This window comes from Acanthisitta chloris, unplaced genomic scaffold, assembly GCF_000695815.1.
Source record: "Acanthisitta chloris isolate BGI_N310 unplaced genomic scaffold, ASM69581v1 scaffold17550, whole genome shotgun sequence".
NCBI classification, from domain to species: Eukaryota; Metazoa; Chordata; class Aves; order Passeriformes; family Acanthisittidae; genus Acanthisitta; species Acanthisitta chloris.
Window position 1 is genome coordinate 45,027 of NW_008651265.1, and position 16,147 is coordinate 61,173.

At 39.3% G+C, this 16,147-nt stretch overlaps 1 protein-coding gene across 1 annotated transcript; it reads right to left on the reverse strand.

The window, feature by feature from the left end:
* Positions 1-775: 775 nt before the first annotated feature.
* Positions 776-16,143, reverse strand: SLC4A1AP (solute carrier family 4 (anion exchanger), member 1, adaptor protein; the record flags this gene model as incomplete). Its single annotated transcript, XM_009072597.1, has 14 exons — positions 776-1,157; positions 2,244-2,316; positions 4,517-4,587; positions 5,559-5,633; positions 6,414-6,657; positions 7,267-7,378; positions 8,158-8,347; positions 11,720-11,789; positions 12,532-12,692; positions 12,829-12,968; positions 13,844-13,904; positions 14,295-14,417; positions 15,109-15,292; positions 15,997-16,143. Coding segments are annotated over 14 exons (1,701 nt in total), but the record flags the coding sequence as incomplete, so codon positions are not given.
* Positions 16,144-16,147: the final 4 nt, after the last annotated feature.

Below are 16,147 nucleotides of genomic sequence, written 5' to 3' on the forward strand. Positions count from 1 at the left end.
ACACCCTCCCGCCCTCTTTTAACTCCCCTTCCACCCCAAAGAGGACTTGATCTGCAGCCTCAGAAAGTCAGGGGTATGTACTTGCCCTTTGCTTTTGTTTAATTACTTCCATTTACACTGATATGAGGAGGTTGCCCTTGCTGTAGCAGGAGGGAGTGAGTGCCTGCACTGATGGATCCTGGGGTACAGGGAAAACATTAGGCTCTTCCAATAAACACTTGCAGCACTGTCACCTCTCTGTAATAATGCCTGTTCACTCTTTGAACCTGACTTTAGTCATAGCTCTAACAATTTCTGAAGGCAAAGAACTTCATAGCGTAATCATATAGACATTCCAAACTACATTAATGATAAATTAAGAGCAGGGATGCCTCAAACTGCATTAAGATGGCACTTTGCTCATCTTGTGACATGAGAACAGGCTTCATTATAAGCTTCTCCAGGATATCCTTCCCTCATTTCTTCTGTTACTCCCCAACTGAAGATAAGCAGTGCCAGCCTCTTTGGTTCTTCAGCATTTCTACACCTCTGTAACTGCATGCTCACCCTTCCCTGTCCACTCCATATCAAGTATTCCAGCAAATGCAAGAGGGAGAAGTGAAAACAATTTTCTTTTCAAAACATAAAGGTCTTTTTTCACATAGGAAAGGAAAAAAGAAAGAACCCTCAAGTTTTATGTTTACCATGACAGCATTTTCAAATAGCAGTCACAGAAGCAAAACAATAGTATTTATTTTAATTGCATAAACCCAACATGAATAAATTTTATCAAGCCTGTAAGTATACAGAGATGTATTCTTTCAATATTTTTTGTATACCTTTACAAAAGGAAATATGAGCCTACAGTTTCAAGCCAAATAAAAAAATACAAGACTAAAAGTGGAGGAAGAGGCAGAAGAATGTGTGGGCTTTTACTTCAAAAAATGTATCTGGAAGACAAACAGAGAACACACAGGGAGAGCTAAAAACCAGAGCAGTTGCTGATGCCCTTGAATGTGAAACACCACCTGTAAAACCAGCTCTCTTATCCCTCACTTAATGTGTGGTGAAAGAGTCCAAAACAGAGCAGTTCTTCAGGTCTCAGATGTCCTCTGGTGCACCTGATGCTTAGTAGCCATATTTTTCATTGAGATGAGTCTTGCCATCGCCACTTTGACCTAGTGGACAAAGAGGAAGGGTTGCATTATTCTTTTTGCCCTCATCTAAGAGAAATGTGTATCCATGTATGAAATAGTCTCTAGGCCATACCAGCCATACAAGCACAAAAAGGATAAAAAGTCAGACTGGATATTACAATTCAATGAACGCATCCTTTGGTTTATATTTATAATTCATTTTAACCTTACTGAAAGTGTCAAGTTTACAGCTCCCTCTTATGGCCACAGCTCGCTTGGCTATCCCAGATCAGACCTCTGAGTTACTGAATCCAGCATTCTGCTCCACTGGATTCATATGCCAGAGATGTTCAGTCTTTTCACTGAATGATGACTCACCAGATTATAGTTTTCTTCAGTGAAATTCACTCTCATTTTTCTTATTCCCTTTGGAGCCTGTCTGTAATATAACCCTGCAACAGCCTTATAAAAAATATAGCAAAGAATTTACCAAGTGAAGGTTAGGCTTTGAATTTGCTATGGAAGCCTCAATGCATGAGAATGAATCTTCTATTCCAGAGAAACTGAAAATTCATTACACTGTTTGAGAATAACCTCACTTAGCTAAAACCACCTTGGAACTAAAGTAAAAAATCTATTCAACTTCAACATATGTTGGATGTGTGCATTGATTATTCAGTGCCTTCACCAAAGCAATTCCAAGACTTCTCTCCAAAACATCTGACTCAATGTCTGTATTCCAATGACTTGTGCAAGAAACTGCAAAGAAGATTTTCAGATTTCACAAACTTGTATAAAAACTGAGAATACTAACATGGCTGGAGCATTTATCCCTAGTGAAGGTTTGAGCTTGTCTTTCAACCAGATTGTCATATCATCATGTCTGAATGGAGTTAGTTCTGTGTATCTGTCCACTGAGATGAAGCTACTACAGACAAGGTCTGTATTTCACAGCAAGACTTGCATGGCCATGAAACAAATAGGGGGTATAACATGCCAAAAAACATCAGGTTTTGAGTAAAGTATTCCTGAATTAGCTTTTCTTGAGGACTTACATGGACATCCTGACTACTTATTACGTAGATTTCTGCGTAATAAGACTAAAACCAGTAAGGAAAGGGTTGATACCTGCAGGAGGAACCCATATGCAGTAGTCTGGGTCATCATCTGGGTACTGTGAGGAAAGAAACGATTGTTGAACCTGCAAAAATAGAAAAGATTTTTAAGGTGCTGCATCCCTCCTGCAACATGTCATAGCCCCTAAATCTCACACTGATTCAGAGACAAATACTGAAAGGTAAGGGTTATTTCTACAAGAGTCAGAGACAAAAACAGTAACACAGAAGAAAGATAAAACGCTCAAATAGATTCCAGAAGAGTCACAGACTAGTGGAAATGCTGGTTAGAGGGGACCTCTGGAGGTCAACCAGCCCAATTTCCCACTGGACACAGAACCTGTCCACTTGACAGTTTAATCTTGTCCACCTAATGTTTGGCCATGCCACTGGACACAGGATCTCTTTATGAAGGGGAAAGCTTTAGAGCAGGATTTTCAAGAAGTGTTTTACTGATTTGAATGCACAATCCCTCTGAAAACTTTTGGTTTAAGGTGACTTTTAAACTGGAGTATATAAAAGTTCAGCTGTTATATAAGGATAACTTAGTTTTCAAAAAGAAAAGAACATTTATTTTTTTTCAGGTCTCACTGGCATCCTGAAATGTTTAAAGCAAACAAAAACCAAAACAGGTCACTTGCAATGCAGTTGTTGACACAGCAATACCTTTTTGCCCCCGGTTTAAGGTTTTAAGTTTTACGGTTTTAAAGTTTGTGTTCTAAGCTGGGTTTTTTTTGTCCCTAAGTTTTAAGCTGTGCCACATCATTTATCATTTCTCAACAACTTCTGTTTTCAAGAACTGCAGGTAGCTATCAAAAAACCAATCATACTCCTGTAGGGTGCAATGAGCTCAAAATACAGCCAAGTTACTCAGCACTGATTTGTATTACTCAGTAGTAACACAATGAAGTCTTAAGTTATGCAGTTGAAGCAATTTTTCATTCCCTAAAAAAAACTTTCCTTCCCCAAATTAACCTCTAAACCAGATATATTGGAAGACTAACGTTTTCCAAAACATTAGACTGCAGAGTTGAACAGTTTTAAATATGGCTTGTGAACAATCACTTGAAATTTATTTTTCCACTTTTACATGACTCAAAGTCACTGAAGTATTAAAAGAAAAAGCTGACTTCCGGTTGATATTTTCCATGCAAGATTTGAGCACAAAGGCAGAGACAGCATGTGGAAAAAGTGATTTGTGATGGGAGAAAGAATACAGCTAGGTCATCTGGCATTTGGAGAATGCTCAGTGTTGGAGTGAACTCTCTGGTGATGAGAGGTGCTGCCTTGACTACCTCAGCATGAAAAACTGCCTTGTCCTCCCATACTCATAGAAGTGGTACCACTTGGGTTTTAACAGTATAAATATACTCTTGATTTCTTTAGCAAGGCCAGCAACAAAGGACAATTCTAAACACTGTGCCTACCCAATCCTTGGGTCCCTTGCCAGGAGTAACAAGGCAGCAGTTAGAGCTCACAGGCTGCAGGGAGTTAAGCTGCTTTCAGTAAGTGCTGCAGGGCTAAAATTAGATGGTCATCACAAAGGAACTGTCATCATGGTCAGAGCTCATGGCCCCCCAAGTACAGTCATCTCCTCTGATGGCAGCCAGCAGCTGGATGGGATCACTCTGAAGGGAAGAACCTTCACAATAATCATCAGGCTGAGAGCATGCTGTCAGAGAAGATCCTTCCCAGCTCTAGGAAGGCAATAATTGCACTGAGTCCCAAAATGTGCAAAGCTCACATACTTTACATTTTAATACAAATCTTATGCACAGGAGAAACATTGTCTAGTACGTCCACTCAAATAAAGTAATAATTTGGTTGCAAATGACAATCTCTTAGACTCATCTCTTTCCACATCTCACAGAGAAGGATGAGGTTTGATATAGACTAGCTAACAACTTTTGTACAGCGTGTTCTGCATCAGCCAATACGTGTTTACTTTTCAAGGAAAGTTTTGCAATGACATTCCAAAGCCCAGAGAACACCTATGTTCTACAACACTTGCGATACAGGAGAAGCAGCAATTAGTGCAAAGATGAAAAAATAAATTTGTGATTGAACAGAGAGCCCCTAGCATGACAGAAATGCTGTGCTTTACCTTTTCATTGAAGATTCAAAATCTGTGTCCATTAGCAGTACATAATTCTACATTTGGGTCTTAGTCAGTAGAAAAACACTACTATCACCAAGTTATACTCCATCAAATTGTTATTCACTAAAAAAAATAGCCTACTAAATGATTTCCTGAAACTCTTAAGCTGCAGAAGAGTTGTAACCGACCTTGCTTGAGCTATTGATTTTCTTAACTTTCTCAGATTTCTCTTCAGGTTCCTTATTTACTGCCTTGGATCCTGGGGAAAAAAAACAGAATTGTTTTATGACACATCACAAATAACCAGTTCTATAGAGATAAACCTACAGGAAGTTCACAGAAAAATCCAGAAGGAAACCCAAGACAGCTCACTGCAACACAATTCATACTTAAGAATAATACTGCTGAACATCTTATTGCTTTTCATAGATTTAATTTAGGTTAAACACACTGTCAGTCACCTACCTGAACACAGTTTAATAAGGTGAGGGATTCTGTAACACACTACAGTTAATGGCAGATGTTTATTTTCTAACAGGCACTTACTATCTGTAATCACTGCAGTGATTGATGTAGAAAGGAAGGAGTAGGAAATGTGCAAGACCAGTATGGCTGGGAAGAATTCTTTGGTTTTCTGCCACTTGATCCATGAAATACTGAGACCCTTATGGCTTAAGATGGGTGAGATGATGAGGACAGGACAACATACTTAGGAGTCTGAGTTATGAAAAAGTAGCAAAGTTGTACAGATCTCCATGTTCAGTACACTAAACAGACTTAATTTTGATGATCTGATTTTCTGGGTGTATATGTCAAGAGATCATTTAGGTAATTAACAGATTATTACCTAATGTTATGTAGCATTTGTAATTTAGAAAAGAAAGTTCTGTCCTTCTGCAGTTAAGAGCTACTGCAAGAGAAAAAGGTAGGAAAAAGCATTATCTTGTTCTCCTAATTTAAAATAATTTTTCTTCTCATGCTATTTTTTTAAAACAGAAGATCTCAAGGCAGTTAATGACTATGAAAAGCAAGGAGAACTGAAATACAGTGGAAGTGATCTGTCTTCACCATACACTTCACACTTCCCAAGTCAAATCCAATCCTTCATTTCAATTCTAGATTCTTTAGGCACTAGATCAGGCTTAGTTTCCTTCGACCCACAGAAGATGGTAAGTCCCTTATTCAGTTCTAAACCCACATGCTATTGTACAATGCTGTTGTACTGCTCACCTTGAGATTTCTCTTCTGAGGACCCCATTTGAGATTCATTCCTCAGTACCTTTGGCTCAGGCAGAAAATCAACCCCTGTAAAAGCAAAGAGAAAGAGCCAGGTGGCCACCCTGCAGTAACTCTGATGAGCAGAGCACTAGGATCGCTGAGACAAAGTACAAAAGGGACTCTCAGCTACATTTGTCTCAGGAAGAACACTTCTCTCAGAAGTCCTCCAAATTTTTTCATCCAGCAAGCCCATTGCAATACATTAAAGAAAAACTTCTGACCAGTTAAAACACTTTTAAAGAGCAATCTGTTCAGCATTAAGCCAAAAAATTAGAATTAGCTTTCTGTCATCAAGCACATCATTTACTGAGAAACATCACTACTGAGTTTTCAAATGCATCAAGCTGATGTAGAAAAGGAGGAACTGGAGACACCTCACAAAGGAAGATACTTCTCCATTGCCACTTTTAAAATTATGTTTCCTCCTTACAAACAGATCTGAAGCTTTGCACAGATATTTGTTTTCTTATTAAGTCACTTTCACTGCCAACAACACATCCTAGTTGTTTTCACGTGGGCAATCAATCTAATGGAAACAGGGCTTATCAAAATAGGACCCTTCTTGCATCCAGAAGATTTATTCTATTTAACCAGAATGCGTGAAAAACTGACTGCTGAGCAGAGTTTCAACTGGAACCACGTGAAACTTAGCTGCTGCCTCACAGACTCTGGATTCATGGCAAAAAAACCCTATGGAAATGAACTGGAGAACCTGTGGCTCAAACGTTAGGAGATTCATATAGCTCTGAAAAATTCAGCAGTAAAGACTCAGTTTCATTACTGGAAAAATCAAAACCAATGGTTTACCATCCTGAAGAGATTCTGGATTCTTGTTATTGCAAGGAGAACTATCAGGAGCCTTAGTTTCTTGTCCCGTTTCTTCCTCTGTTGTCATTTTCATTTCCAGATTTGATGCTCTGCTGTTTACTGCATCTCCTGCTTGCTGCTCTTCCATTTCCTCCTCTTCCTCCTCCTCCTCCTCCTCCTCTGGTCCATCATCTTTCATTTTTAACAAGTTTTCAGGGATGTCTGGACGCTTAACAGGCAATTTCTGCAGGACAAAGACTTGTGCATCAGTGCCAAGGTAAACAGACACAGATGTCACAGATACTCATTACAGGAGAAAGCACACATATTTCTGTCAGAGACAGCTGGTAAGGAAACACACTCAGGATGAAGAACAGTGATCAGGTTTTAAGGAAAAGTTATCAGTAGAGATGAAAATGAAAAAATATGTCCAGTCCATAAACAAGTAGTGCAATCTTTTCATAACACATATACTGGAAACTGAGTCAACCCTGGATATGATCTTGGCTATAAGACCAAGAAAAACAAAAGAAAGTAAAGGACCAGCTGCTGAGGTATAGCAGTGGTTCAGCCTGATGTCCTCAGACTGCCTCTACTTGATCCAGTGCCTTTTGACAGCAGCTGTGCCCCAGGAGATTGGCTGTACAAGGGCACAGAATGGCAACTGGGGGCAGCAAACAATATCCAACAGCCACTGCTTGCTGCACATGCACCTTCCACTGCCACAGGCTGCACCTCCATGCTGTTGCCATGCATGTGAGTAGACATGGTTGCCACCTACAGTCTCCATAGCCTGAGAAGGTGTCTGAGAAATAGCTACTGACTTCATACAGCACATGCAAGTCCAACTTACCCCCAGGCTTCCAGTTTTCAGTTTGAATTTGCTCCCCCCTTTCATTGCACCAAAGAGAGGCAGGTTAATCTTTTTAGGCTTGTTCTCCGCATTCAGATTGTAACTCCCAGTCCTAGTAAAAATTAGATACAAAAGAAAACAATCTAAAAAGTATCAACAAGTCTTATACATACGAATGAAAAAAATATCTGCAAATCAGAAGCGGATATATAAAAATCCTTCCATTTCTCTCCCAGTTGCAGCATCCAAGGAGAAAGCTGAAGCAGATGACTCCTCCATCCTACACACATGTTGTAGGATTCAGACACTTGCCATAACAGGAAGCAAAAAATAAACAAGAATAAAAAAATCTGTATCACACAAGACTCCCTCAAATTCAACTGCATACATACTTACATAGGTATGTAACATATATGTATATATAAAAACACACTTGGAGGCCAAACCTCAGTTTAAGTGAATTAATTAAGTAATTAAATCTCTAATCAAGCTGCCACCAGTAAATGATGAACCCAGCACACACCCTCTTGAACTGCAGTAGTGCTGCTGGGCAGCAGTTGAACAGCCACTACACTTGACTTCCAGGTACATTTCGCTGAGTGAAAGTGTTTTTCATGTTGTACAAAACACCTGTACAGGTAGATGCAGGTTGGTAAAAATATGAAGGAAGCTGACACTATGCTTCCAATCCCTTCCCCACCTCACCCTGTCAGTTTACACCTGTGTCATCTGCCTCAAGCACAGATGCTGCAATAGCCTAAGAGCACAGAGGCTCTTAGAAGAGATGAGTCAGGCAGTCCGGAAGGCTGCCCTGCTTTTGTGTTTGGAATGGTGTCTATGGATTAACAACAAGGGGAAAAGTTGTAGTTTTATGTTTTCACCAAGACTTACTGGGGCTTCAGCTCAGGCAGTTCTGCAGGCTTGACAAGTTTTATTAACCCTTTCAGTCGCTGCTGCTCTTTCTTCAGTTCAAACGACCGCAAGTGAAGCTTCTTCCGTGCCACACTGTCTAAGGCGCATCCTGATTTTATTTCTGTCATGAACTCATCCAAGGAATCTTGAGCTGCTGGCTGGGACTGGACTAGCCAAGATAAAGGGAAGATACATATTGTTATGGTGGAGAGATGAGAGCTGTACAAGAACTATCCAAGTTTTTGTTGAATGGTAAAATAATGGAGGTTGTTAGTCCCGGAAAGATGAAAGCATTTCTCCTAACAAAAGCCTGAAAGTAAACTTTAAGCTACTTACATAACAAAGCCTCTCTTAAAACCAAATGCTTCTTTGTAAGTGTCTATTCCAGGTTGTTCATCTGACTTCAAGATCAGCTCTCCCTAAAAAAGTGGCTTCGGCTGTTTTTGTAGTCAGAAACTAAAATAATCCCAGCTACAAGGAAACCTACACAGCTGCATGGGAATCCCATTTTGGCTTTCCTGGAACATTTATGTAGCAACATTTGCAAAGCTCAAAATGAATCAACACATGATGCTGCCTCCTACCCCTGAAAGAGCACATACAAACCCAATTTCAAATGCTAGGCCAATCACACAAAATCTACCTTTGCTTCAACTGGATTTTCTAACAAGAAAACAGTGCTCTGTATTTGATTTTAAATATTAGTAAGTCTATGCATATTTGTCTAATTCAAAACTCAGGAGGTAAAAACTAAATATCCAATGACTAAGAAAAAAAGAAAACAAAATTCTAACACATGGATTTCAAATAACCAGACAAAAAGACCCAGAAAAAAACCCTACTTTCCTGGGCTTGAACAATACTCTAGAAGTTTTTATATGGTGTTCAAAAAGAACTTGCAGGCAAACAAAGAAAAATGTTCTTACTAGAATTTTAACAAGTCTTTTGACAGATAGTCTTCTGCCTTTTAATATTTTACAAAAAGTGGCAAATGTATTTTCTGCCTTTTAAGTGTTTTTGTATACATGCACAAGCCTAATTATGTGATCAATGAGTTATTTTCAGTTCATCTTGAGTTAATTAAGTAGCACTTGAAATTCTAAATGTGTTCAAATAAAATAGTGCAAATTATTCTTAAGAGTACTATTCAAGCAGTTTTGTACGACTTAAGTATTTGGAGAAAAGTCTAATAAGACTCATGCTTACAAATGGACTCAACCAAAAAGGATATTTCTGATCTAAAACAAAACAGAGTTTACCACTTGAAAACAGATGAAAGTCAGAATAGGAACTGTTTAAAGATATGCAGAATTAAGAGGCTTCAAAAGATAAGAAACAGTTGCAGCATCCATCTCCACAGATAAATAATGACAAAACATGTCTCAAAAGAAATTCTGATGAGATACTCATCTTTTTCCTCATAACTACATATACAAACCAAGACAAAAAACAATAGCAAAAAGGTATTGTTAACAGACTGGAACTCCTAGCAGGCAGGAGCTGAGCAGAATGGTAACTTAATTTAAACATCAAATTTCAAAGATATGGTTTAGTGACTAGTCAGATAATTCAGAACAATTAAAGCTCCACAATTAAATCCACAGCTCACTGCTTTAGCTGCAGAATAGTGTAAGTGCTTCAGTCAGGGACTGATCTTCAGGGAGTCAGATCACCCCTTCCTGCAAATCAGATTCTCTGCTTGATTCCACCAACAGTGCCTAGTATCAGGTAGTTCACCTTACAGGATTAGGGTTCGCATTCATTGGCTGTTGCAGCAGTTTTCTATGCTATTGAAGTAAAATGTAATGTATTGAAGTAAATGACATTACTAGGAGGTGAATCAATCACGCCTATTAAACTTTATCCCAGTGAAAAAAAGCTATAGGGCTATTTACTGCACCATCAAGTTATTGATAATTTTCTTCTGAACAGGCAACCAAAGATGAGACTGAAGAGCTCTATGTATTTGACTTGCATTCAGTTACATCAGTGAGTGAGAGATACTAAGTCCATCCATCAGCAATTAGTTCTGAAGACTTCCAAGGAACTTCTACTGTGATGTTTTTAGACAACTACTTAATTTCTCCAAGTGCTTGGTAAGAGGTGTTGCAATTTAGCCTGTCATTCACTTATTGGTCTCTCCACACTCTTGCCTTTAGGCTACAAATAATCTTTTAGAGCAAACCAAAGTGCACTAAGGTTTCAGAACTGTATGTAATGCAGCAGCTTTGCCAGACAACCCATGACATTGGTAATAATCACCTATGGTCAGTAACCCTGCTCCTGGCTTACTCCACATCTGTGATTAACCTAAAGCATCCAAGTAAGTAAGAGGATCTAGAAAACACATAAACCAACTGATGATACAATATTTGCCATGTTTTATCCTGGTCTAGTTCTAGGAAATTCCCATCCAATACTGAATTATTCTGAACTGCAATAAGTGCCAAGACTGCAGGTCTTTTTCAAGGCTCTAAACTAGCTATGTAACCACTTCAAATTTACGAAAATATGTTAACATTTATCAGTATTACATGGTGCTAGGAGAAGTGTAAAAATGAACTGACTCTTCCTTCTCCCATCCTCTACTACAATATGATTTAACAGTCTTGTTGAGAAACAGTCTCAGCAGAAGCAAAGGCATCAGAACACATGAAAGCTTGGAATTACACATCTCAGACAATATAAGCATTAGCTTCTCTTGCTAGTCAACCGCTGCTTATGGAAACAGTCATGCTGAAAACAACTCTTTCAAACACACTGAGCATCAGTTAGAATGCTTGGTGGAATGGTACTGCTTTTAGAACAGGGATCTGCTATAATCAATCATCAACATAAACGTTGACACAAATGAGTTTTTGGTGTGAAGCTGAATTACTACAAAGAAACACAGCCACATAATGCACAAAAGACAGCCCAGCTGTCACATTGCTGCTAGGCTTCTTGGAGGCAAACTCTTCTGACAAACTGTTGCTGCAATCTTTACTAATGTCAACTCTATCAAAAAGGTTTTTGTATGAAGATCCAGCCTAAACACTTTTTCTCCCTGCCTTTCACTTGTTCAATTCACTGAACATATGGGTTAAGTGTCAACTGCTTTGACACCACAGTTCCCTCTTCCCAACTTTCCTTTTTAAAGTGCATTTACAATAAGAGAAGTGAAATAAAAGATACTATCTCTTCTGTCAGCTTTTCCTTCTTCCCTTATAAATTATTTTGAAGGGAGAGGAAAAAACCAGTGTTTCTCAAATTGGGTCAGTTTCACCAATATGGGCAGATAAACAGTAGTAATACCCTCTTAACTTCAGGAGCTTGTACTATGGCCAGCTTACTTTAACTTAGATGTCACTTGCTTTGGAAAAAGCTGCATTTACTAACAATTGGCTAAACACACAGAGTACACAGACTACTGGATGAAGAGCGTTAAGTATGCTCTCCAGCTGACACAGTGACCTGCAAACCTTCCTACCCTTTTGGGAAAAATGGACAGTAAAACAGTGAGAAATCAATAACATAATTTTCATATAAATGTCATGCTTACCTTTCCCTGAAGCCTTCAGCTTCTCTGTTATTTCGGAAAGCTCATTTTCAGCTTCCTCTAGCTTTGCGACCTATGAGAGAACAACATACTTAGATGGTGTTTTTATCTTCTTAAAATCCCCTTTTAATAGTTACTCAAGTATCCTACAAAACTACTTTCATTTTTCTACTTCTGATCTTTGACCAGGACTTCCTGGGCTGAAAAAATTATAGTTTAGATTGTTCCTAAACAACTTATCCCTCCTTTGACATACTGTTTAAATAACTTTTTTTCTGAAACATGAAAATATATTAACTATTCTGCAGCAGTGCCATACCACCACTGTGACCTTCCAACCCTCCTTATCCCTCATACCCTATTGTCTGTGTAGGACTTTTAGTTGTCATACACCTGTCAGTTCAGGATACTCGTTGTTTGAAGCAACATGAGATTATTCTATGGGGTGTGTCCTGTACACTTGAAACCTGGCCATTATTTTCTGATGCTTTAAAGCTATTTTAAAATTATCCCGCTCTGGCATTTCAGAACCCACTGCCTTCACCTGCCAAGTAAAAGGCAATACTATACATGTAAAAGCAAGGTAGTATGTTTCCATTACAATAAAGTAAGATCTGTTGTCAGCTATTTATAGATATTGTTCACAAATCAAAACCCCACTATTTAATCTAACTTGGCCAATTGAGACATAAAGGTCTGAAACTCTATCAGAGTTGAAGTTAACAGAAAAATCAGGAAATATTTTTGATTTTCCTTCATAGTCCTAATAAATGCATGAGGGAGTAACCCTGACATATCATAATAATTCTTCTTACCAGGGAGTCATAAGTCTCTGGTTTTTCTTCTATTTTACCAGCTTTTTTCATTCTGTTCAGTCGTTTCTTTTCCACAGCACCAGTTCGATCGAGGAAAGTGTCGTCATCACTGTCATAAAAATCCTCATCTTCCCAGTTCTTTGATTTCCTTTTTCGGGATACTGGGAAAGGTAAGGTAGAAGTCCAGAAACAAAATTATTTGTGTACCACTCAGCAATAAACCAAATTCAAGACAGCAACCTCAAATCCCTAATTTAGGGCTTTTAGAATGATCACAGCATTTGACTAGTTATTCACCTGCTTCTTGCCTCAGTACTCCCCGAGCATCGAGTAGCCTGCAAGCTTCCAGTGCACACTGGATCATTGCTTCCTTCTTCTTTCCTGAATGGAGAACCTCTGCGACGAGCTGCTTCCCTGACGCATCATCCACAGGCAACCTGCTCAGTTTGAGGGATCAGAGAGCAGCTCAGATACAAACAGCTTTTCAGGGATGCTACTCAGATATTTCATTTATCATGCTGTGGCATTGTTCTTCCCTTTCATTCTAACCTTTTTTTTTGTGGGTTAAAGTTTCCACATTTCATTTCATACAGTACCAATCAAAACACAAGCATGAATTTCCTAAAACATGCAAGTATATTTGTATTTCACTGGTCCAAACAATAATTCTGCCTGTATTTATTCCATTGGGAATATGAGAAGTTAAAAGGTTAAATGTTAATCCCTGAATCATTTTGAACACCACTATCTTGCATCCATGCAACCCTAGTAACAATATTTTCCATGCTGAAGCAAAGGGTTTTAAGTAGTACAATCACTGCAATGTTGTGCCCATTGACTCAAGACTTAGCTTGTTGACTTAACTTCCACCTCACTTTCTCCTGTCTTATAAAAGAATGGTGTTAGTAGCCTCTACCAGGAACCCGTTAAAAACTCCTTTATACCATAAAAGAACTGAAATCTGGCACAAAGTAGAACTAATGTTTTTTTTCTCTAGCACATTTGGAATGGAAAGAGATTGTTTCATAGTTTCTTCTCTTGTATTTCAATTTCACATATTTCTCAAAACAAGGGGAGCTGAAAGAACACAGACTCCTGCTTTCCTGGAAAGCCAAATGCTGCCTGAACAGAAGGGAGCACAGACACTGAACTAGGCACTGATCCTTGAACTTCTGTCCCAGTATCAGGGCATAGGTCTAATTCCAGCTGGTCTCCTTGCCAAGTATGACATGACAAGCAATTCCTTCAGCTTTTGTTTGCGAGTTCAAGGCAGTCAACTTCCATGTACAAAAGTGAACAGAGATATACATACTTGATCCTGCACAGCCAGCTGTTGTGCCCACGATCATCATATTCATACTCTAACTCTTCCCCTAGAGAGGAAAAGAAAGTTGATGTAGTAACAAAAATGGAAATAAGCAGGTATAATCTTTACAGCAGAGAAGAATGTCATGGTTAAATCAAAGGGATAAAATGGCCTTGTTACATATCAACAATTGTCTTCTCTGCAACTCCCAGTTTAGGAAGTGGTAACTGAGATTCAGATATACAATAGTGAGCCAAGTTTTAATAAAAATACCCAAACCAAACCACCACTGACCCCCACCAGAACTTGACCAAACAAAAAACTTTACCCACAATGTAACAAAAGCTTAGGTCCTACACCACACCTTAAGCCCCTGCCAAAAATAAGCACAGACAGAACACTTTCCTAAACAGAAAAACTACATTTAATTTAAAAATAAAAGAAAATAAAAAAGCACCTTCTCTGTCAAAAAAACCCTGTAAGGCTTTCCTAGGATCTTTCACGTAGAAGGCATCTTGAACATCCTGAAAATCAACAGCAATAGGGTTTTCTTCAACCTCATCTTCCTCAGCATCCTCACCTAAAAGATGTCCAAAGTGCAAAAAAATGGTGAAACATTAGGAAGAGAACATCAGTATATTTCAACTTTTATCAGTCTGAAAGAAGTAGCAGCTATGTCATCCTATAATTACTTTCCTTAACTTTAATATAATTTCTGCACCTAATAAAAAAAAATCCCACTTCATTTTTTACTATTAGTTATTCTAACATAAGAAATACTTTTGCAGATGAATGTCACTGCAGTTTCGGTACTCTCAGAAGTTTATGTGTTTATAGATTTCCATTAAAAAAACCCACCTCATTTTGTTCAAAAAAAGCTCATTAATTACAATTTATCTAGCTTTAAGATGTGGACTTCCTGTTTCAATGCTATGCAGCTATGCTGCATACAAATCTCACGCAATTCAATTTCAGCTCTGGGGCAAAGGTGTGGACATCATCACAGGAACACAACAAATAGCATTAACCTAAACTCTCAGTTTCCCTTTTATAGGCATAGGCAACATTTAAAAGGAGCTCTTGCATACTTCTCACCAGATAGAAGTTCACAGCACCCCTCTTTTTAACAGGAAAAGTACTAATTTGTACTTGAGAATGTTGACTGGTTTATGACTCTTGGCAGCCAGCTAGAATTTCAACCCTAGTATTCCCTGAAAACTGGCCTAAAGACCTTCCAAAGTGTATCAGTTGGTTTATACATCATCACTTACCCATTCCCCACGAGCAGCTCATATCACTGTTCTGACTCCTTTCACTCCTCTCCTCTTTTTCATCTTCCTCATCAGAGTCCTCTCCCAACATTGTCTTTTCTAGTTTTGCTTGCTGCTGCTTGCGCAGTGCCTTCAGTTCAGTCACAGTTAGTTCTGACTCAGACTCCTGGTCCTCTTTTGGTCCCTAAGTCCAAACAGTAACTCAGCACAAGTGTTTTTTAAAAGAAGAAGAAAACCACCCAAGTATTTTCAACACACTTGCAGATTACACACAGTGACATAAACAAATCATTATAGTGCTCTTCAAATTATTAGACCATTTGTTATGGTTTGCATTCCACAATATATTCATTTTAATGACTTTTCAAAAGGTGGTGGGGACGAGAAACAATATTATTGTGTACTTGCTGTCAGACCTGTCTCACATATAACTGAAGGCAAAAATTCCCATCATAGCTACATGGGTGAAGCTTCTGAAGTGTGTCTAGAGCACACAAAGTGCTGTCAAAGTTCCTACTACTAAGAGCTTCTCTTGTCACAAAGAAATATTAGGGTTTTATTCCACTGGGGCATCATACTGCCAAAAGGACATTCTTAATACTTCACGCTGTTGGAAAGGCCTTTTGTTCTCACTGCACATCAGCAGAAGCCTCCAAGCCTGTTCTCACACCAATTCCCAGGGCGATGCAGTCAGGGAGGAAGCGGGCGGGCGGCCCCCCAGCCCCTCTCCATCCTTAGCCCCAAACCGCACCACAGAGTCGACAGTGGATACCTACGGCCGACTACTTTTCTCCCCATAAAACAACCACGGCAGCACTGGGAGATCTTGATGCAGCCGGGTACGTTTCTGAGCCTCATCCCGGCAAACCTTTCCCACTCCCGACACACGCTCCAAAGGGGGCGGGGGCCGCCGCCGAAGCGGAGCCCGTGGCCCACCCGCACCCGGCAGTAGGTGCGGGGCGGCACCCGCGCCTTGTTGAGGAAGGTGCCGTGGGTGCTGCCCAGGTCGTACACGTAGAATCCAGCGGCATCGGCGCCG